The sequence below is a fragment of the Stegostoma tigrinum genome, chromosome 8 (assembly GCF_030684315.1).
Source record: "Stegostoma tigrinum isolate sSteTig4 chromosome 8, sSteTig4.hap1, whole genome shotgun sequence".
NCBI classification, from domain to species: Eukaryota; Metazoa; Chordata; class Chondrichthyes; order Orectolobiformes; family Stegostomatidae; genus Stegostoma; species Stegostoma tigrinum.
The window spans coordinates 51004335-51029145 of record NC_081361.1 but is presented as its reverse complement, the minus strand read 5'-3'; the positions used below and the strand labels follow the sequence as shown (position 1 = coordinate 51029145).

Here is a 24811-nt window from a genome sequence, read left to right as displayed (position 1 = left end):
CAACCTGCAAGGATGGGAGACGCAGAAACCCTCACAGCATCCAAGGAGTATATATGGCTCGACATCAGAAGTGCAATGGGGCAAGTGCTGGCCCAAAGTCAGAATGCTCAGAAAGCTGGTGCAGACATAAGGGGCAGAATGGCCTCTTTCTGCACTGTAACAATTCTACAATTGTGATTCTCTATCTTTCACATCCATTTTTATGAAAGTAAGCCTATTTGGTTTGGCGTGATATTCAAATGACATGATGAGAAAACATCACAATGCTGTTTAAGAGTTTTCTTGATGACTCAGTATGCAGTTTTGGTACAGAATCCAGGGAGACTCTAAAGATCCATTCCTCATCTTTACCAAGTTAGCTGGCCTAAGCTCAAGGGGGAGGGAATACTGCTATTCGCTCTCTCTGCTAAGGAGGAAACTAAAGTGAAGCCTTGAAATTCTGAATGAAGCCTGTTGTAAAAAAAAATGCACCTGTGTGACTGCAGAGCAGACAAACAATTCCACCAAACCTGGTCAACTTAGGAAGGTGCTATCAATGTCCATAGACCGGCATTCAAATACATACTTCCTTCAGAAGAGGAAAATGACATAACTAACTCCATTTCTCTAAAGAAATGGTCCCAAAGTTTACTTTATTACAGCCCACAGTTGCCTCCCTCCCATTGTCCCTCTTGGCATCAATTTCCTCCTGACCACCCCTCTCCCTCTCATCATCTTTCTCCCACTCTCCGATTAATCCAATGGTTCGCTCTCTCCAATCTGGAGAGTCCCTTTCTGTCACTCCTAACTTCACCAAATGTAGGACTTATTCCCTCCCAAGATTTGTTGCTTCTGGAGAAGATTACACAGTCAGCTTGTCGAGTAATAGAGTGACAGGCCTACTTGAGAAGAGGCAAGCTCTTGCCAGCTCTCTACCAGTTGCCTCCATAAGATTCTGCCCCACTCCTCTCCCTCTCACCATCAAAATCCTTGATTCTCCCACCTGAACCTTTCCAGCTCACTTCCTCGCTCTTGTGCCCTGTGAAAATGAGGAGAGGGAAACAGAAAGCAAGCAGGGTGGGAGAGAGGGCAAGCAAGTAAAAGGTAAAAGTTGGAAGCGTTTAAAAGCTATTAAGCACAACAACTGTGTACTGCATGGTGAATAAAACAAATTTTATAAGAAACTAACATACCAGTCTGAAGAAAGAAATCATTAATCAGACCAGGAAAAAAATAGATAAAAGATTTCCAACACCCTAATCAGCTCTCACCACGTCTCAAGTGAACAGCATTGGTGAAAATAATTGAAGCTGCAAGTTTGATAATCAGTTTCTACAGATAGATTCGATGACTTAATTAAGTGAGTTATATGTTATTACAGCTTAGAAACATATCTGATGCTCATTTAAAACACACTGGTGAAATGTTTTTGATTTGGAATTCAACATTTGCAATGAAGCAATTCAATAATTTATTACCTTTTTGAATTGTAATGTTCTGAATATGAATTTTAGGTCAAAAATCACGTTATATTTAACAATGAGACTATAAAGGTTCTTCAGCATACAAAATGGTTGTGTAGTATTAGCTCAGCAACAGGTCAAGATAATGGAGACCCACAATTCCAACTGATGCCTTTCTTGGAAAAGAATGCTCTCAGAATAAACAGCATACAAAAACAACAGTAATCAAATATGTGCCTGTGGTTCTTTACACAATGAACTATCTGTTTTAATTATACTGCCAGTTAATTCTAGATGAGAGGAAGGGGACAAAAATCACAAATGGGATCAATAGTTGTTCAAGTACATAGAGAGAGGGCCTCAAATTCTCAGATGAGCACATAAGAATGAAGCTGACACACACTAGTTTAGCGGTGACAGAATACCGTGCCATTAGAAACACTATTTTGGATGAGATGTTAAATCAAAGTTCTGGTCTGTCATCTTAGGTAGACAAAATAACCAACAGCACGTTTAGAAAAAAAACAGCAGGGGACTTCGAGGTGTTGAATTCAGCACTGAGGGGTAAAGGCATCAGAGGGTACAGTGAAAAAGCAGGAACAGGTTACTGAGCCGATGATCAGCAATGATCATAATGAATGGCAGAACAGGCTCAAAAGGGCCAAACCATCTACTCCTGCTCCTAGTTTCTGAATTATCCCTAATATCCTGGCCGATATTTATTCCATAGTATCACAAAATAAATAATCTTGACTGTTAATTACATTCCTGTCTATGTGCAAATTAGTTGCAGAACTTCCCACAATACTTTAAAAAGGACTTAAATGGCTGGAAAGCACATTGGTCTGCTTAGTTGCTGTGAAGGCACTATTAAAAAGTATAAAGCTTTCATTATGTTTCTTTATCAATTAGGCTTGTTCAGTTGCTTATATGCAAGCTGGGAAAGCTCCACACTCAAATATCATTTTCTTCCCTTCCTTTGCTAGCAAGAAAAGAAAACAAGTCTAAATCCCAGTTGCTTAATATCCCACAGTCGGGGCAAGATTGTCGGAAGTTCACTGGCACCTACAAATGAGGACAGACAGACTGAAGTGGTCTCCAGCCTTGGGTGAATGTCATTGATATCAAATAGCATATTTTTTTCCTTCTGAAAGGATCTTGGAGTAGACACTTAATATTTAGGGCTATTGCAACTTTTCATTATATCATACAGGTACATTTCACTCAAAGTACACTGCAAAAACATTGGCAACAGCAAAGAGAGACTGGTTGCAGAAAGAGAAAGACGAAAACGTGTCCGTATCGGAATTCCAAAGACAGCGGCTGCCGACGCGAACACTCTGTTCATTCAGCTGTCCAATATGGATTAAAACAATTATCTTGTATCGTGGAATCATGAGATCCTTTACACGGGCTTTTATCACCTAGAAGTGACAAGTATTCATTAAGTACATATATATTCTTCTACTCAACATGCAAAAATCCCTTCTCAACAGATGATTAGCCTATTGCAAGGTGTACATAACAGCAATGTGTACATAATGGCAACACCTAAAAACTTCAATTCCATATTTATACAGAGTTTTTTCAAGGATATGTGAGCCTGTTCATTTGTCCCTTTCAGTTTTATTTTTAAGTGCCGTACTAAAAGATTTCAACAGTCTCTATCACTGAAAGTGGGAACTGGAAAGCGGGCTTTTGACAAACTTTTTTTAAGTCTGTTTGCCTTAAAACCGATATTTCTCAAAAATTAAAAGGGCAGGTTTCAACAAAACTATAGTACAAGGAAAAGCCAAACGGTTTTGGGTGAATGCACATATCCATAATTGGAATTTACTTGCGAGAATTCATCAGTTAATTTACCAGTGTATACAAGTCAAATTGACAATTATTTGTAGGAATATATAGGGTTATTTTATTTAGAATCATAGATAGGGTCATAGAGACATTCAACACAGAAACAGATCTTTTGGTCCAACTTGTCCATGCTGACAAGATATCCTAAATAATTCCAGTCCCCTTTGCCAGCATTTGGCCCGCATCCTTATAAACCCTTCCTATTCATATACCCGTCCAGATACAAAGAAACAAAGAAACCTACAAAACTACAGCACAGGAACAGGCCCTTTGGCCCTCCAAGCCTGCGCCGATCAAGATCCTCTGTCTAACCTGTCATCTTTTAAATGTTTTAATTGTACCACCCTCCACCACTTCCTCTGGCAGTTCATTCCATACACGCACCACCCTCTGCATCAAATAATTGCCTTTAGATTGCTTTTAAACCTTTCCCCTCTCACCTTAAATTTACGCCCTCTAGGTTTGGGCTCACCTTATCCTGGGGTAAAACCCTTGGCCTATTTTATCCTACCCATGCCCTCATGATTTTGTAAACCTCTAAAAGCTCACCCCTCAGCCCCTGATGCTCCAAGGAAAATAGCCCCAGTTTATTCAGCCTTTCCCTATAGCCCAAACTCTCCCACCCTGGCTACATCCTCATAAATCTTTTAGTACGTTAACTTACTTTAAAAACAGTCCAGATTGAATCAGCTATTGTGCTACAATTTATCTCAGCTGGGAAAATACGTTCACAGTTTTCAAAACAGTTTTTTAGATGTGAATTGGCCAGGAGCCTGTGAGATAGAAGCTCTTAATAAAAAAATTCGTTTTTCCTCAGCTTTGATGTTTCAGTACAAAGTTCAGATGGCAAAAAAGCTTCAAGGAGAGCTGTATAATTGTAGTGAGGTTCAGTTAGCACAATGTTACAGAGGTATGTGCTCAACTTATTGCTCTCCATCTAGTTTTCAATTAGATTGTTCTTTGTGACTTTCCATTTTTAAGACTACTATGAAATAACAATACCATTCTGTTGCCTCTTGGCACAGACAAACACAGAAGTCTGACAAATGAGTGACAAAAATCAATTTTGCAATGCCTCTCATGCGTATCCATTGCACCGTCAAGTTTTCTTCTGTGGAATTCCAAGTATTCCATTTACATTTCTGGCTTTATTGCATTAAAATTGAGGACCAACATTATGCTTCTTACTCCAATACATTCTTTTCTTGACTATCAAGATTATACAGCTCTTGTGTTTACTTTTATGATAAAACAGGCTTTCAAAACCTGTCTTTCTATTACTTAGCTATCAATGTAGTTAGTCTCCCAAAGTTTTTAAACAATGGTGGTATCAGTTGTCCAAGTCTTATGCTCGAGTCCATCAATTTAATTTACAACAGATGAACAGTAAACATTAAAGATGTTCGACGGAAAGCATTAAATCTTCTATTTCTTGGCATTTAGTGACTTTAAGAAAGAAGAACAAAGAGAAAAGAGGAAGATTTGAGGATTATTTCAATAAATTAAACTAAAGCAATACTTCACCTGATGAAAAAATAAACAATTTCTGCAATCCCTCGAGATTTTAATATGAGATATGTCAACTTTGAATGAATGTCATTGGTGGTCAATACAGAACCTTATTTTTCCTAAAGTTGTTTCTTTTCTCTTAACTTCAGCAAAAAAAACTTACCAATGATCTATTGCATCTCCTAGAAGAACAAGTACCTTAAATTTTCTCCCATGCACATAAAGATTCTGCAGGCAACAAATGATGCTTACTTTGGATCATCAAAAGAAGAAATCTCCAACATGATTTTCTGAAGATGCAATTACTTGCAGCTCTACCATCCCCTTTCCCTTCCCTCTACAGCAAGAGATGTCAAAATCTTGGGTATAAGACTATTTCATGCCAGTCTGAGCTGAGCTTTGCACAATGTTGTACTGTGATTTGTCACTGTTCTTGTCAGGGTCCCAAATGAGATGATATTGGAGTAGGGTGTAGGCTTTAATTTCATTTCTGTGGGCTGGGTTCAAACCCAATTCTCAGACCTCAACAAAAAGGTGCATTAACTTAGTTGTAATTTGGAGAAGCGAAACAATCTGAAAGAAAAATAAACTTCCATTTTAATTGTACAAAATTGTCTATATATATATATTAATAAGTGCGCAAATTTTCAGTGATTGAATGGCTTGAGGCTACAGCGACCCATTCACAGGAAATGGAAAATACCGAAATAAATGAAAAGCTCTTTCATCTAGAAAAGATAATAAAAACAAAGCTACAGTGCTGCCAGTTCCAGTGAATATCATTATGTTATGAATGAGTTTTTTCGTTTTACTTATTGAAAATTAGCAATTCAAAAACTTTTTCAGCTCAAAAGATATTTTTTCCAACTCGAAGTATCTGTGCATTTTCAGACATTAATCCTTTGCACCGTTCGAACCATAAGCTTCCATCCAGTCGTGTCCTGAACCCATTTTTATGATTTACTTCAGTACCCTTCCCCAAGATCCTGTCCCATAAATTATCACCTTTAACTTTCTAATTTTATGCTTTATCCACTATCAGAACTACATATTTAAGAACTTATCTAGGGGAAACTGGCAGATTTTAAACTCTGAACAGTCTCCGGAGTGAAAAGGGATTTTAACCCTGTAAAATATTGGAAATAGGGCCAGATTAATGTATACCATAGTTTACCTGCTCTTTGTTGGCATTCAAGTGGCTTGCAAAGTTTTCAAAGAGATAAGAACTTGGGTATATTGCCTTATTTACTGGGGAAATAAAACTGTCTTTGAAGGACTATGGGCCTCTGTGCTATGCGTTGCCTATTTTGGACTTGGGAATTCTGTTTGATGGATCCAGTTACTGTTGAAACTTTTCACCTCAAATCCTGTTCTCAGCAGAAATTCTTGAGAAGCGGATAGACAGAAATACTGGTATTTGGAAAATCTAACTTGTAAAAGGAGACGGAGACCACCCAACAAAGTCTCAAGTCAGAGTTGACAATCAGCGATATGCAGCTATCAAGAATTCAGCTCCGTTGAAAGGAAATCCAATAGAAGGGCTTTTGTGATGCAGTGGCAGTGTCCCTACTTTGAGTCAGTAGGCCCAGGTTCAAGTTCTACCCGCTCCAGAGATAATGTAACAACTATGCACAGGTTGATTAGAAAAGATGAAGGAAACCCAGTGAACATGAGAATTTATCACATTCCACTGTTTCAAGCACCTCAGCCCATTGGGGTTTACTCACCCTTGTTAGACTGTATGGGAATAACACAGTATCATTTTAATTCTAAATCGTAGCATAGGTGTTGGTCAGTTGCTTTAAGAATAACTTTTTTTTAAAATGAATAAACAGATTGAGTTCATTAATAGAAACCTGGTGAATTTTATTCTGGACAGTAATACAAGAGAGAAGCAATTAGCCGCTTTGGTTGGAATTAGCAAATTTATATCAATGGTGCATTGATGAATAGTGATGCTTGATTATCAGCGCACTCTGCTGACACAGTCGCAGCACCACAGAGTGCAAAAGAAAATCCTCCTTTTGTCCTATGTAGCAGCTCTGAAATCTGGACCCATCTTCGTTATTTGTTACATTACCCATTCAAGGTCAATAATATGTTGTTATCTTCAGTACAGTAACTAGAGCTACAATCTTTAAGATTGTATTCTGTTAGTTGGATACCCACCTTCATAATGAAGAGAATACAACTTTGTAGCTGGTTTGCTAGTTCACAGATGTTTCATCACCCCACTGCGTAAACTCATCAGAGTAGCCTCTGATGAAGCATTGCTGCGTTTTCCTGCCCGGTATTTAAACTCTGGGGTCCGTTGGAGTTGATTACCTCGCTTCTAGTCTCTCTTCGCAGTGGTCTATATAGAGGGTCTAATTCCACGTGTTTATTGAGGGCCTTCTCTGTGGAGACACAGGCCTCTAGAAATTCTCGTGTTCGTCTCTGTTTAGCCTGCCCTAGGGTCCTGGTGTTGTCCCAATCAAACTGGTGGTTCTTCTTATCTTTTGAATGGAGACGAGTGAGTTCTGATCGTGTCTTTTTGTTTCTACGTTGTATGCTTTTTGTTACACAAACACCAATGTAGCAACAAAAAGACATGACCAGTACACGCTCGTCTCCATTCACACGGATAAAGGAGAACCACCAGTTTGATTGGGACAACACCAGCATCCTAGGGCAGGCCAAACAGAGACAAACACGAGAATTTCTAAAGGCCTGTGTCTCCACAGAGAAGGCCCTCAATAAACACGTAGAATTAGACCCTATATAGACACCACTGCGAAGCAACACTGGAAATGAGGTAATCAACTCCAACAGACCACAGAGTTTAAATACCAGGCAGGAAAACACACAACAGTGCTTCATTGGAGGCTGCTTTGATGGAGGCTACCCAGCAGGGTAGCGAAACATCTGTGAACTAACAGACCACCTTGGCGAGAAAGCCAACCACAGCATCCACAACCCGAGCCTCAAATCTACTCTAGAACCTCAGAATACAACTGTTATTGATAGGATATTCAGCTTCATAGTGATGTCTGTTTTCTCAACATTTGGCAAAGATGGAATGTGGAGTAAAGCAAGGAGGAAAGTTTAAGTAGAGAAGCATATTTTTAAGTTCAACTTACTTCTGAAATGGTCTTTGTCATTTGCCTGCAGAGTTCCGGCTCATATTTCTCTTCCTGCAGGTAGCTGGGCAGGACATCTTTGAGAATACTGTTCACAATAGCCCCTGGGAAATATTTGGTAGGATCTGGAAGCAGGTATAACTTCTTTAAAATAATTTTAAAACTAGGATTGGTAACCAACACCAAGTACGTAATTGATATTAAAAACTTAGAAAGAAGAAAGTTTCAGAGGCAAAATTTGTTCAAACTATCCTACATCTATGGAAAGTAGTAACGACAATAAGACTAATAACATTTTCACATGGAATATGGGCACAACTCAAGCCTGTATGCCCTTCATTTACATTCTTAACAACCCTGAATGCCAAGGGCATCTGAGGATTCCAGGTTTTCAGTGCTGCTACAACTAAACTGAGAAGGGCTATGGGTGAGAGAGAGAATTAGAAATGCAAATATCAATGCCCAATTTAAAAATGGTTAGAGACAACATCACAAAAATCACTCCCTGTCACCTGCTGTGTTACCCTCCTAAAACCCCACTTACCTTACCTTCTCTTAGTGGGGTCATAAAGGCCTAAAAGACATACAAATCACAGAACTGGATATTTGTAGCTGAAAACCTAGTCATTGTTTCAGTGCCAATCCTCTCTGCTGCTGGCTGCAAGGATTCTTGGTTTCATCCATGCTGTTCAGTTATGATGCCCGGCCCCTCACCTGACAATCGGACCAAAGTTAAGTGGGCAATTTGTTCTCTGCTCTGTGGCAGAAATAGGAATTCCACCATAGATCAGAAGATTTGGACTAGTACCTTTCATGGCAGCCAAAAATCTCCTTTCCTGGCTAGAACAGAACTGCTACACTGCAGATGCAGCCAACCTATCCTGTCTATGATGGTGCTCTGACAAACATTATGGTTTGATGCTGATTTCCTCCCTTTTGCGCCCCAGAACTCTGCATGTTGAACTGAAAAAAGAACAAATAATCATCTAACGTCCTCTCAAATGCATTAGTTGAATATACTTGCAATACACTTTCAGGCAGTCCTCCCAGAACCTAACCAATTATTTTGAGTGAAAGTTTTTCTGCCATTGCATTTCTTCCCTTGCAAATGAAACTTCAAAGCTGTGCCCACTTGTTCTCCATACTTTCAAGAATGGGAACAGTTTCCCTCTAACCACTCTGCCCAGTTACAGAGAACATAAAAAAGTACAGCACAGTACAGGCCCTTCGGCCCACAATGTTGTGCCTTACTTCATGACTTTAATAATTTTTAATCTCCTATTCACGTTCCCCTATCCAAGGAAAACAATTGGAAGAATTGGCATTATCTTCTTAACTGAGCTTTCTCATCCTTGGAACTTCTTCAACACTCAATCTAATGCATTCATATCATTCCCGAAGCGTGACTCTAAAACTATACATAATACTCCAATTTAGGTCTAACTAGTCTGTTAAACAAGTTCAGGAAAATAAAAAAAAAACTGGTATTGAAGTGTGCAACAATAAGTAAATAAATATAACTCTAATAAATAACAATATAACTTTTCTCCACCTGATCTGACACCTTTAATGACTTTACACGTGCATATGTAGGATCTTCTGCCCTTGCATAGTCTTTACTTTAAACTGCTCCTCCATGTTGTTTCTAACAAAAAAGTTACCATCACACACTTCTGTTTAAAACACTTAAAATGCTATATTTTTAGCCTATTTTGATACGATACATATAATAACAAGGTGCAGCTAAAGGTAGCTGAAACAAATTCAGGTGACTCAAAGAACAAAAGTATTTGATAGGAGAAATAAGGCAACTGCATTAATACATTTCCCATAGATCATGCACTCTAAGAACTTACATACAAAAGTTATGCCACATTTAAAGAGATTATTTCTGATGGCAACAATCTCTTTAGAAAGAACTTGTCAATACAAGAAACACAATCACCAGAACTTTCGATTGATAATGTATTTAAACATGGCTTCGTTGCAAAAGACATTTTGTGATTATATTTGGTTTGTTAGTTTATACTAGATACAGGACAAATACATTAAACTTGAAACAAGTCTGAATTGGAATGACTGAAATCCTCAAAGAATGCTATGTACTTCTTTGGGATAGTTACCATTCAATCTTTTCCATGATGTCTAGTTAATAGCTTGCCCCTATTAGACTACAAAATCAACACAGTTCAAATTATGAAATCTCATTTAACATAAACATAGTTTTCATTAAAACTTTCAAAAATAATTGTCAATTTTCGCTTTTGCATCTTAAATTATTAAAAGCCCAAAAACTTGAAAATCCTGAACTCACGTAACTGATACGTATTTTCCATTTGTTGTGTGGGCCGTGGAATATCATCATGGTGACCTGGATCATCCATATAAGACACAGTGCTCATGGAGCTATTTAAAAAAAGACAGACAGACAGTCTACAAGTTAAAGATGGATTAAGTTAACTTTTTATTTTCAGCCATGGTATTCAGAAACAACGATCATTTTGAATTTGTTGACTAATATGACAAGGAACAATATGACGCCAATAGTGCACTTCAGGTCTCTCACAGTTGATAATCTAACCTGAACCAAATATAGCCTCTCAGACTGTGCTTTTTTATGTTCTCTGTAACTGGGCAGAGTGGTTAGAGGGAAACTGTTCCCATTCTTGAAAGTATGGAGAACAAGTGGGCACAGCTTTGAAGTTTCATTTGCAAGGGAAGAAATGCAATGGCAGAAAAACTTTCACTCAAAATAATTGGTTAGGTTCTGGGAGGACTGCCTGAAAGTGTATTGCAAGTATATTCAACTAATGCATTTGAGGGGACGTTAGATGATTATTTGTTCTTTTTTCAGTTCAACATGCAGAGTTCTGGGGCGCAAAAGGGAGGAAATCAGCATCAAACCATAATTTTTTTTAAAATCTATCAAAGAAGATGAAACGACGGTGGTATCTACAACAAACATTTATTTGATGAAATCTAATGGCATGCTAAACCAGGTCTCCATATCTGTAATGTTACAAGGTTTGCATAAAACAAAATGCCAAGTGCTTGTCCATGTTGGTTTTTTGCAACTGCTAAGATTGAGCCAGAAAAAAAAAACTGCGCATTGCAAAATAGTAATGACACTGCTTCAAAATCTTAGCAGGATTGACAGCACTGGGTGGGTAGGTAGCTTGGTGTTCTCTTGACTTACCTGACGTGGCGGCAGCAGGGGTGGTGTTGGGGAGAGGAGACGGTGGAATGGTGCTTTTTCGTCAAAAACCAGTTAGGTTTCATAGAAAATTAGCAAAGTCTCCTTTACATGTCATTTCATGGTCGACTGTCCTACACGACAGACGTGAAGGTTTTCTGAAAGTAGAACACAACCAAGTGTTCAAGATAACCTTTAAAAGCATCATGCATACAAAATAGGGCAAAATCGGGTTTGAGATACATAGAGAAAGATGGCAAGGAACAGGGGTTTTGTGCAATATAATTCAGGGTATGGGACTTAAACGGCTGGAATAGTATACCAGAAGGTTGCAGATAATGCTACAGTTAGACAGTTGCGGGGGGTTGGGGGGGGGGGGGGGCGCGGTGGCTTGAAGAGTGTGAGAAATAACAGATGACTAAAAATCTCAAATTTGAGGCCTGGGTGGGACAAAAGTGTAACATACATTACTACAGGTATTATAGGTCACAACGTGGAATGATCCAATTCAGGTGTGACAAATAAAAACAAACAAAACAAAACAATCAAACAAGTTTCATTAGTAAACTGACTGACATGGACTGGAAGGTGGAAATCGATATTCATTTTTTCCTAACAAAGACAAATGCCCAAAGCTCAGCTCAGAGTCAAACAAAATGAAGATGTAAACAGTTTGGTGCCACAAGAAAGTGTGATGGTGTTGACAGTAAGGACTAAGCCTTAGGTCAGTGGTGGACAAGTTACTGGAGGGGTCTTGAGGGACAGGTTTTTCCATACATTTGGAAAAGCAGGACGGATTAGGGAAGAGTCATTGTTTATATGAACTTGGGCCAGGTATTTGACAAAATTCTGCATGTTAGACTGGGTAGCAAGGCTACAGCACATGGGATCTAGGGGGAGTTACCTTGAAATTGGCTTCCAGGTAGGGGGACTGAGGGTGGCGGTAGAGGATTGCTTTTCAGGCTGGAGGTCTGTGACTGGTAGTGTGTGCGTTCGTCTCTGTCTCTCCCCAACCACACCCCAACCCCACCCCCACATGCCTGCGCCCCTCTCTGCGTTTCTGGGAGAGGAGAAAGACACAGTAAGTAATAAACCCTTGGCTAACACAGGAAGTAGTCTGGCTCCTATTATAGCATTCTAACTCAATGAACTCAGATTGAATGCATGTTCTAATTTACTTCAGGACTTTAAGGTCCTTCAGTTACACAATGTTCCAATTAACTTTTAACTGTTACAATACGTCCTGTTTACATCACAGGTAGCAAAGTCACCACGTTAAATTTAGTCTAGCTGAACATGATTGAGAAATGGTTTGGCTATCCCTGGGAAATGACAAGAATATCAGAATCCAAATAGTCTTTGCTATATTCACAATGAAGATCCTAAGGACTAAACAAAAAAAAAAAACAGGATGTGTAAAGTCAATTTAGTACTTCCAAGCTCATCACTTCAGTTCATTAACTCCCTCATCACCACATCTAATTGCACTCTTTCTACAACTTTTCTTGGTAAATATTTACAAACATTTATTATTCTGGAGGATATTTTTCCTGACGTTCATTCTAAATTCACTTTTGTTTACATCTGCTGCCCATTTAGCACGATAACATTCCAAATAAGTTTGCAATAAAACAAAATTGCAAGCTACCAGAGTAATGAGGGACAGCTACCTTCTGTTAAAGGCATTTTAATAAACAAAACGCTTACATGTTCTATTTAAATCAGTTCTGTTAGAGGGAAAGCCAGTGCGTAGTAGTGACAGGATAATGTGCAGCAGATGTCTTGGCTGACTTTGAAATATAAATAAAAAAACCTTAATCTGTTCCTACATTTTCAATGCAATACATAATGCATTGAGAGTCCCACAGCTGTCAACAGACAGAATTTCAGGCAAGAATAAATTGTTGTTGCCCCTCCATTGTGAGCCCATTTAATCTACCTCATACAATTAGCAGATCAGGTCATAAAAATCCAGTCAATGATCTGTTAAAACTTAAACATGTAAAGCTGTAGAGAGTGTGCTGACTTCTTTAAATGGAAACATCCACCGAGTTACAGGCAAATGTTAATTTTCTGCCACAGAAAAGCTATTTCAAATGACTGGAGCATTGCTCAGGTATTCCAGAATCATTGTGAGATTCTTCATTTACCAAAACCCAAAACTCAGTGAATAAGAGATACTGTGTGGTTGCAATTTGTCTAACAACTTGATATTCATTTTGATTGAAGACAAGGTACAAAACAGGTTGTCATTTTCCAATTGTCAGTTTTATATATTTTTAATTTCAATGTTCAGATATGTGATAACACACGTCAAATGGGTGGATCTTGAACCTGGGCCTTCTTCCTCAGGTGGGGACACTACCTCTTGTGGCACAAGAGTCTTCAATTGTCAACTTTATGCTACTAATAAAGACAAATGTAACGTTAGTTTGTGAGCATCCTGGGTGTTTCAGTGATACATTATAAGGTGATGTGTGAATTAGGCACTGAACAGAACTGCAGGGTTACCCAAATTGTGGATTGTGGCCTCAGATTTTAGGGTTGCAAGCATAGAAACAGAAATGGCAGTCAGAACTCTGTCTGAAATGGTGTCTGGCCCCTCAGTAAAGCTCTCTGTCTATTCCTGCTGTGCTGTGCAGTCGTGTATAATTGCAGAAGAGGTAACTGCTGTACATATTGCTGCTGTTCCTGCTCCTCATGGATTCAGGTTAAGGTGTGTAAGTCGCTCCTATGCTGCACTGAAGGATGACAATGAAGTTAAGATGATAATGAGAATATTCAATGGGCTTGAAAAAAAATCCAAAAAAGTTGCAATTGACACTCAAAATTAGTAATTTCAGACTCTTTTGGAACACATTCTGTAAGCATACTAAATTAAGCTTGGCAATTCAAATCTTTGCCATCTTTCCCAGCGTTACAATTTTGTTATAAATCACTTCCAATGTGGCGTTGAGATGACGATGGCGTAGTGGTAATCACTGCATTAGTAATCCCAAACTGCTGCGAGGTTCTGTCCTTTTTTTTGAACAAAGAAACAGGCTAATCTCTCTTTTTTTAAAAACCCTTATTTCCTAAAACACTAATATACTACATACCTCATGACTTTTTCTAAATTAAAGGCCTCATTTAAATGCAAACATATTTCAAAACAAACCACCACCACTCTAATAGCTCCAAAATGATTTTAAAACTGGGTCTCCCTTTCATGACCTGCACAATAACTTCTAGAAGAAAATTCACCACTACCTTCTTAAAAGGCATCAAGTGCTGGGCAGTAAATGCTAGCCCAGCCAGGGATTCTCACGTCTCTTGAATTAAAAGAAAATAAAGTTATACACTGTTCTTTCCATGTTAAAGCACAATTTTGCAAATAATGATAGTAATAAATACATGTTAATAACCTACACACAGACAAAATGGAAATGTGTGACCTTTGTTTATTATATAAATACTAGGGATAAGGAACACTATTTCTATATCTTGCCATCCCAAACCAATGCTATTACAAAGATCCTTGTCTCATTAACGCTTCTTGCTACTTTTTGGTTCCAATTCATCTCACTCAGTGGTCTTGCTGACTAGCTTCCCCTGCCTGGCAGACACTGGCCCAAGGATCTGTTAGTCTGACAGCCCACATTTTCTATCTTACTGCGTGCACACCCACCATCTTTCCTCCAATATGCCAAAAAAAAACAAATACACCCAAATCACAATGTTTAATAGTATACCTCCTGCCCACCTGTCATGTTTCACAGGCACGCACAGGGGAAAAGTTAGAAGCGTTATGGAAAACTCTCCAATTACCAAGGTGAATAAGGTTCCAACATCACTCATGGGGTTCAATACTATCCAGGACAAAAGCAACACGTGTGCTTGACTAACTTTAAAATTCTCTCTCCCTAGCATTGCCACACAGTGGTGTTAATTTGTGCTACTTACTACAAAACCACCTTCACTCCTTCCAAAGCACCTTCCAAATCGGAGACCTCTATCACTTGGAAGACAAGGGTAGTAGATGCATGGGACACCAGCAGATTACCCTGCAAGCCACACAGCATCTTCATTTGGAATGATATCACTGCTATTTCACTGCAGCTGAGTCAAAATCCTTGAACTCCCTCATGAGCAGCATTACGGGTGTTCCTTGTCAGATGAACTGCAACAATTTGTGGCGGCAGGTCAACACCACTTTCTCAAGGACAATTAAGTACAGGCAATAAAAATGTCAGCTTATGGCCTCTATTCATAAGGAAAAAATAAAAGTTAGAATATAACGAACATTAAATACTAACAATTAAGTGATTCAAACTCCAAAACACAAAATGTTGTTGTCATGTCATGTCACCAAATATAACTTATTCAAAAATCAGTAATTATCAAGGATATTGATTTACTCTGCACAAAGTCTGTCTAATACCACACAAGCAGCACCATGGGAGTTTGGTTCATCTACTTTCCTCTGCCTTTCATGGCTGTTATACTCAAGTGTAAGAGAAACTTCTGCATCACACTTCCACCAAAAGACGTAAAAGAATTGTTTGATCTGTGGCTGTTTAGTGCTTATTTGATAGGAAGGATTTGGCTTTAACACAACATATCTACACTTGTGTACGATGAAAATTTGAAGAATTTAACATTTTCCAGCAACATGTTTCAGAGTTATTTACTGCCAAAAGCCTAAAGATACCCTGTTTCACAAGATGCGTGAGCAAAGAGAGAAAAAGAAAGGTCACTAATCAGCAAATATTTTAAATAAGATCACTCACTCCTTTTGTTTTCGCCTGCTTTCCTTTACTTTGACATCATAGCTGCTGAGTGAAGAAAAGCTACCAGTCTTCCTTAGTAAGCGAGCAGCTTTGTCTTTTGCAATGTCAGACATTCTGATGTTTTCCTAGAGTAGAAGACATGTCAAGTATTATGCATTTCTTTTAAAAAAAAATGAATGTTTTAGAGATAGCAACAACTCAAACTCAAAAACCATGTTGGAAGTGAATTGGTGATAATGGGAACTGCAGATGCTGGAGAATCCAAGATAATAAAATGTGAGGCTGGATGAACACAGCAGGCCAAGCAGCATCTCAGGAGCACAAAAGCTGACGTTTCAGGCCTAGACCCTTCAGAGAGGGGGATGGGGTGAGGGTTCTGGAATAAATAGGGAGGGGGAGGCGGACTGAAGATGGAGAGAAAAGAAGATAGGTGGAGAGGAGAGTATAGGTGGGGAGGTAGGGAGGGGATAGGTCAGTCCAGGGAAGACGAACAGGTCAAGGAGGTGGGATGAGGTTAGTAGGTAGGAGATGGAGGTGCAGCTTGGGGTGGGAGGAAGGGATGGGTGAGTGGAAGAACCAGTTAGGGAGGCAGAGGCAGGTTGGACTGGTTTTGGGATGCAGTGGGTGGGAGGGAAGAGCTGGGCTGGTTGTGTGGTGCAGTGGGGGGAGGGGACGAACTGGGCTGGTTTAGGGATGCAGTAGGGGAAGGCGAGATTTTGAAACTGGTGAAGTCCACAGTGATACCATTAGGCTGCAGGGTTCCCAGGCGGAATATGAGTTGCTGTTCCTGCAACCTTCGGGTGGCATCATTGTGGCACTGCAGGAGGCCCATGATGGACATGTCATCTAGAGAATGGGAGGGGGAGTGGAAATGGTTTGCGACTGGGAGGTGCAGTTGTTTGTTGCGAACTGAACAGAGGTGTTCTGCAAAGCGGTGTCCAAGCCTCCGCCTGGTTTCCCCAATGTAGAGGAAGCCGCACCGGGTACAGTGGATGCAGTATACCACATTGGCAGATGTGCAGGTGAACCTCTGCTTAATGTGGAATGTCATCTTGGGGCCTGGGATAGGGGTGAGGGAGGAGGTGTGGGGGCAAGTGTAGGATTTCCTGCGGTTGCAGGGTAAGGTGCCGGGTGTGGCGGGGTTGGAGGGCAGTGTGGAGCGAACAAGGGAGTCACGGAGAGAGTGGTCTCTCCGGAAAGCGGACAGGGGAGGGGATGGAAAAATGTCTTGGGTGGTGGGGTCGGATTGTAAATGGCGAAAGTGTCGGAGGATGATGTGTTGTATCCGGAGGTTGGTAGGGTGGTGTGTGAGAACAAGGGGGATCCTCTTAGGGCGGTTGTGGCGGGGGCGGGGTGTGAGGGATGTGTTGCGGGAAATACGGGAGACGCGGTCAAGGGCGTTCTCGATCACTGTGGGGGGAAAGTTGCGGTCCTTAAAGAACTTGGACATCTGGGATGTGCGGGAGTGGAATGTCTTATCGTGGGAGCAGATGCGGCGGAGGCGGAGGAATTGGGAATAGGGGATGGAATTTTTGCAGGAGGGTGGGTGGGAGGAGGTGTATTCTAGGTAGCTGTGGGAGTCGGTGGGCTTGAAATGGACATCAGTTACAAGCTGGTTGCCTGAGATGGAGACTGAGAGGTCCAGGAAGGTGAGGGATGTGCTGGAGATGGCCCAGGTGAACTGAAGGTTGGGCTGGAAGGTGTTGGTGAAGTGGATGAACTGTTCGAGCTCCTCTGGGGAGCAAGAGGCGGCGCCGAAACAGTCATCAATGTACCGGAGGAAGAGGTGGGGTTTGGAGCCTGTGTAGGTGCGGAAGAGGGACTGTTCCACGTAACCTACAAAGAGGCAGGCATAGCTGGGGCCCATGCGGGTGCCCATGGCCACCCCCTTAGTCTGTAGGAAGTGGGAGGAGTCAAAAGAGAAGTTGTTGAGGGTGAGGACGAGTTCAGCTAGGCGGATGAGAGTGTCGGTGGAGGGGGATTGGTCGGGTCTGCGGGACAGGAAGAAGCGGAGGGCCTTGAGGCCATCTGCATGCGGAATGCAGGTGTATAGGGACTGGACGTCCATGGTGAATATGAGGTGTTGGGGGCCAGGGAATTGGAAGTCCTGGAGGAGGTGGAGGGCATGGGTGGTGTCACGGACGTAGGTGGGGAGTTCCTGGACCAAAGGGGAGAAAATGGAGTCCAGATAGGTGGAGATGAGTTCGGTGAGGCAGGAGCAGGCTGAGACGATGGGTCGACCAGGGCAGGCAGGTTTGTGGATTTTGGGAAGGAGATAGAAACAGGCCGTGCAGGGTTGGGGACCTGATATAACTGCAATTGCCTTAACTTTAACCTTCTAAAGTCCTCACAGTTTGGGAAGGATAAGGGTGAACACTTTGAAACCTTTTAGTTAATCAGAGAGTCAGGTTTGCCTGACAAATTCAATGGAATTTCCTTTGCAGAGGCGAATAAATTGATTGACAGCAAATGCCTACAGAGATTATTTATATAGATTCCTGAAAGGCCTTTATTAAAGGCCAAACAAAACACTTAAAGTCCATAGATTTGGAACCAAGCATTGCCTTTGTTAAGGGATTGGCAGGAGCTAAGAGGCAGAATGTGAGGATAATAGACAGAGACTTTAACGTTCAGGACATGTCTGTTAATACATGACAAAAGGTGTGTTGGGGTCTCAACTTACCTTGATTACTGAGACGATGGAAAAGGGAAAGCCCATATCCAATTTGCCAGTGACACTAACACAGCAGGTATTGCAAGCAAAGCATTGCAAATGAAGTATGAAGTGGAAAGACATATTGCTAGATTTAACGAATGGGAAAGCTGTGACCATTTGATTTCAAAGCAGAAAAACACAAGCGAATACATTTTGAAACTAACATTATAGGACAAGAGACTTTTTAAAATGGTGAAAAAGTTAAAAGCAAAGAATGCCCAGTGACCTCAGGGATCCAGGTTTTGATACATCAATCATTAAAATCTCGTGAACTGCTACAGAAAATAATTAACAAGTTATTGGAACGCTGGTCCTTATGTCCAGACATTAGAATACAACAGAATCTTGTAAGAGCTAGACACATTCAGTGTTAGACTATATCTGGAAATACCATGTGCAGTTGCGGCCACCACACTTCAGGAAGGAAATAGTGATCTCGACAGGTTTGCAGCGTGGTTTAACAAGAACTATACCTGGACTCCATACACGTCATGAAAAGTGATTGCACATACTAGGATTGCATTGCCTTGAATTTAGAAGGTTAAGTATGATTTGATTGACACTTTCAAGTTAGTAAGAGAATAGGTAGGGTACATATTGAAACATTATACTTGCCAGTTGGGCAATCTAGGCTTAGGAGGCAACGCAAAAATTAAAGGCAAGTCTTTCAGATGTGGAAAAGGAACAGGAAAGGGTAGAGGAGGTTTGGAACTCTCCTCTGCAAAACAGCAATTGATATGGTCAGCCATTAAATTTTAAATCTCAGATTCTGAAGTTGGGCAAGTCGAGTTATATTGGAGATCAGCCATAATTGCTCTGAATAACTGAAAAGGCTCCAAGAGGTTAAGTGGTCTCTTCCTGTTCCTACATTGCCAAACGACTGTGCCCAGTTGCTAATGCTGGCAGGAAACCAGGTGTAAAATTACTGCATAAAACTGTTCAAATCCAGCTGCTCAGTGGACCAGGTTGGCGTTTATAAACCAGGCAACATTACTTGTGTGAATAGAGCTGGTTGCACAAGATCCAGGTGGCAGCTATAATTCCCTGTACCTTGGCAAATTTCATAATTTTACAATTCAAGGTAGCAGCTCTGTAAGGCAGTTAGAAGCAGAAACCTTGGCTGATATTTATCCTCCTTCATCCAAGGGAATACTGATGCAAATGATGGAGTTAAGTGTTCTCCCGGGAGACATTAATTCAGCACAAATGAGGAAATAAATTGGAGATCTGCTTGTCCATTTAACATTAGTGGGGAGGCACTTTCAATGTAAGTTATCCCTCCAGTTCTCAAAAGTACCTTCCACTTATGATTGGAGGAATCCAACTTTGTTCCATGGTCTCTCTCAAGGATCCACTGCTTTGTGTCTCCAGAAAATTGCCTACATTTACATCAAATCCAACACAGTCACAAGGCCACACTCAAAAAGATTGCAAAGGAATCAGAAAAATAATGAAATTTAAGGGAAGAGAAAAAAATGATTAGCTTAATTTCTATAGAAGAATTCTTTTTTCCTAAAAGCAATGTTTATGGATGATTGGACAATGTCCTAAGTGTAGCAAAAAAATGTACTGGGATTTCTCCAGTTATTCTTGGTGCATGGAGTTGAATTCAAAATTCTTGAATAAGTCAAGGAATAAATCCATTATAAAAAGGACCACATTTCAAGGTTAGTTAAAACAGTAGATGGAGAGTTTAATTTTGCTCCCCTAGAACCAAATGCATTCCTAGCTACTTAAAAAATAAAAGTCAGTTTAGAGAAAGATTTTAGTTCCAATAATAGACTTTTGGCAATAAAATCAGGTGCTAACTTATTCTAGAGTTAACACAGGGTAATTTCCTATTTCCACTAAAAGGAATTTTCTCATTATTAAAGAAGCAGCAGAAATGCAAAACAGAATTTAGAAGAATTTCATCAATGGGGTTGATGCAACAGTTGAATATTTAGAAAACAAAGTGATTTGCCAAACTTTTTAAAATATGTTTGTTTAAATTTATATGTTGCAAATTTAAAACAACTTTTGGAGGGGCTAGGATTCCCTTAGGAACTGTTTTTGAGTTAACGGTTACAAACGTTGGGACCACAAGGTTTAGCTAGTGATAAGCAACGCAGATTAGTTTAATCAGAACAACAGCTCAAAAATTACCTGTTGCTTAGATATAAGAAGAAAAATAGTAGTATCTACGCAAACTGGCTATGCCAGTTGAGGCTGAAGCTGAGAAATTACAGTATTACTCTTCCATACAATTAGCCTCCAGCTTTTCCTCTCTCGTTGCTAAGGGCAGGTGAATGAAATCAATTACCAACACTTAAATAATCTATCTCCAGTTTTACAATCTACCAAAAAAAGCTATTGCATTTAACTGTGAATTTTGCCACCAAAAGAAAACTTACAAAAAATTACGAACAACTCGAATCTTCTGTTTATTTGTCCAAAGCTGCCCCTGGCAACGTACTGGAATCTCAATTACAGGAAACAGAAAACACAAGCCAGAGAGACTCTCATCATTCAACCAATCCTAGCTGCCCTAAATTGATGTTCGTGCGAAATAACCAATTGAAATTACACCTTCCCCGTCTAGTCCCGCCATTTAACCAGTTTCAACCAATAAGAGTCCTCACTGTTTTAACTTTCCTTAAAACCATATTTAATAAAATACGGCGCAAATTTGTACGTACAAGGTCTTCAGCTCTGAATTGGCCTCCTGCATTGCAAAGCAATGTCAAGACTAGAAAGACCAAAAGGGAGTAGAAACAATATTCAATGTTAGATTATAGAATAGAGCGGTAAACGACATATATTAGAGATAAGACAATGTAGAAATTTTCATCTGTCTCATCCAATATCTACTCTCACTTTCAATTAATTTTCTTCCATATCCATATCAATATCTATCTATAAGACTGTTGGACAAGTCAGATTAAATAAGATTACAAACAAAAGTGATAATTAAACCATCAATTTGTTTTCTATATTGGAGAATTTGCTGAACATATTTTCATCCTTGAGATTACATTTCTGAGAACTTTTACAATTCAAATGAATGAATGCTCCAGAATAGTAAAATATAGTACTCAGTTTTCACTTTGCCATTATTGACATTAACCTTAAAAGCTCAGCAAGAATCATTTATGTAGCTCAAGTATCCTACTTATACAATTTCAAAAGATTTAACTATTACATGTATATAGTCATGTTTCCTTTAAAATTTTAGTGGTTAAATTCTGTGTAACTCTTAGACACGTGTTCTAACACTTTGCTTCTCCCCCCGATTACTTTGCATTCATGACTTCAGTGATATTCAGTGACTTTTGCAGTGACCTGTCTGCACGCCAGCACCCTGAGATCTTTTGCTCAGTTGAAGGTGCCGTATGATTACAAGTTTTAAATGTCCACACATCTCTGTGAAGGAAATGTTTATGTTTACGAACTATTACAATAAGAATAATTGGCCATTTCTACCATTTGACCTTGGCCCGAATTCAGATAACTGAAAAGCAAACTTAAAATTATATGTATTTTAGCTTCCTCTGTTCAACAACTATTCAACAACAAATTCTACAAGTTCACAAGTGAGCTCTCTTAGCCTGCACAAATCCAAGGCCTACATTTTATCTGTAACTATTCTGATAAATCACTATATTGCATCTCTTATCCACAAAGGAAAATACATTTGCATTATATATTACTTGGTGTCATGTTTCTGCTCCCAAAGAGTATGGTGTGGTATATAACCTATACAAGTAATACTTCAAAAGGCTAGTTTTATTGGGCTTTGCAACTTTGGAGAATTCAACAGTTTCACTTTATTTGTAATTTTTTGTGAATTACTCTGCTGGTGCCAAAAGTTGCATTTAAGTGCAATAGTTTTCATTTTAGCTGGAACTAAAATTCAAGACCATGTCATAGGCATGAATATGATAAATAGTAAGCATAAGAATTACAAGATTTTTTCACAGGAAAGAGGATAATTACTGAAACAAGTACACTAAATTATACCCCAGGCAATTCAAAATATTTATACTTTTATGGAAAATTGCTGTAACATTTTCATGTTGCAGATATGGCATGTACTTATTTACGTATAACTATTCTCAATGGATGTGCTAAGTGGGAGATTTCTATTGTTAATATTACCAGAAATCTGTAAAGCTTGCTTACAACTCATATGAGTCTATGCATGGCCTGTAATTGCAGGCTCTGACCACAGGGTGTTACTGTGCCATCAGTCTTTCAGCCTCTGAACTGCGCCTGCCTCTTACAACCAGCGTTATTTTAAGTTTGATTTAAATATCACCTATGTTTTTCAGTTTGTTAAATCCCATTTGCTAATGTCAGTCCTTTATATTCACTTCTCCTGGACAACCTACAGGTTGTCATTCCTTAAAATGTAAAGATTTAAATACTTGGGTTTGCTGTGAGTGAACTGAAAACTGATGAGGGACTGTCTCCAGATCCAAACTAACTGAACAACCGCTAATAACAGACATTGCCTTCCACCCACGGTGATTCAGTCTGCTTGATTAACTTGCTGAACACAGGCTGATTGTGGCTCTGAATGAGGAAAACTAGCCAGACCTATCCATATGCTTACGTAGGTCTTTTATTTCATTAATGACCACTTAAGTGCCACTCATGATCTAATCTGTTCATGAATACCATCGGCCTCTGTTTCCATCACTGACACTGTGTTAGGTTAACTTCATGTCTCACTATGCCTTCTTTTTCTATCCTGCGCACTCCAAGATGCTCCATCTTTTTGTTGCCTCTTTGCGATGCTCATGTTTTGAATGTGGATTCTTTCTCCCGTTTCACTCCTTACAAGCCTGTTTATTCCATTTTTAAAAAATGCAGAATACCAAGGATGGTACAAATCTGAACTATGAACTGAAAATGCCGGAAATACTCAGCAGATGAGGTAGCACCTGTAGAGGGAACCACAGTTGAAGTTCCAGTAGGTTTACCCAATTGATAAAAGATGGAAGCATCCCAAGGTTATTGCATTATCCATGTCATATGCTCTTCTAATTTCCCCATTTTTGATTTGTACGTTATTAAGACTATCATAGGACCTATATGTGACACCTGCTGCTTTCTCCCCTTTTATTGCTTATCAACACTGATACCGATTCTGGGTCTAAGGTAATGGATAAACAAAGGTTCATTCGAACTAAGATGAAGTTTCACACCTCTAATGTGTAATACTAGGTGGAATATTGATGAGAGAGTTGAGCAGATAGTTAGTTGGGCTCTGATATGGTCTCTTGTTGGAGGTATATGTGCTTTCACTGTCTCTTGTTAGTAATAGTTAATATGCCCAACAGCTAATTTTTCTGTATATCGGTGCTGTTATGAAATAAGGCACATTTTGTCATCAAAGGCAAGACATTTATTCTGAGAATTATTAGTGGCCCGTCCTCATTCACAGAGTACTGAGCACTTCCTTGAATAGTTTTGAAAGCAGGACTGGTGGCAGCACTCTACTTCAACCACAAGCCAATAGCGACTGCCATCCCATCATATTTAAGGTTCTTGAGTAGATTTGTAGTTGGGTTGTGGATGCTGTGGTTGGTTCAACGGATACCCAAACAACTCGATCAGATGATGCCTGTCACACAAACAACAACAGGAAGATACTGCATGCCGGAACACACTCATCACTTTATCATGCATCAAGAGCATATCCGAGCTGACCATAAGACTCCTATGACCTTTGGGTAACAGAGTAGCACACAAACCCATGTCAACCCTATGCCAACTGCTAACTTGAACCAAAGACCCCTTAAACCAATATGAACCAATGTAATATACAAAATGTCCATGCAAGGACTGCAGCAAACGTGACATTGGGCAGACAGACAGGAAGAAAATTTGTCACAAGAGTACATGAAGACCAACTAGCAGTAAAAAGACATGACCAATACTCACTAATCTCCATTCACATGGATAAGGAGAACCACTGGTTTGATTGGGACAACACCAAGATCAGGGGATCCGCCAAACACGGGAATTCCTAGAGGCCTGATTCTCCACCAAGAAGGCCATCAACAAACACATAGAACGAGACCCTAGATATACACCACTGCGTAGGAAAACTGGAAATGAGGTAATCAAATCCAATGGATACCAGAGTTTAAATACCAGGTGGGAAAACACAACAGCACTTCAACGGAGGCTGCACTGATGATGTTACCCAGCAGGGTAAT

The 24811-nt window shown here is 39.8% G+C and overlaps 1 protein-coding gene across 1 annotated transcript; it reads right to left on the bottom strand.

Moving 5' to 3' along the window:
* Positions 1 to 1138: 1138 nt before the first annotated feature.
* On the bottom strand, positions 1139 to 21109 carry dynlt5 (dynein light chain Tctex-type family member 5). The gene is made up of 5 exons (XM_048538791.1): positions 20999 to 21109; positions 15890 to 16014; positions 10242 to 10333; positions 7928 to 8052; positions 1139 to 2866 (listed from the first exon to the last, which is right to left on the bottom strand). Exons 2-5 carry the CDS (start codon positions 16000 to 16002, stop codon positions 2663 to 2665), a joined length of 534 nt encoding a protein of 177 aa, XP_048394748.1. The 5' UTR covers positions 16003 to 16014; positions 20999 to 21109; the 3' UTR covers positions 1139 to 2662.
* Between the last annotated feature and the right edge of the window lie 3702 nt (positions 21110 to 24811).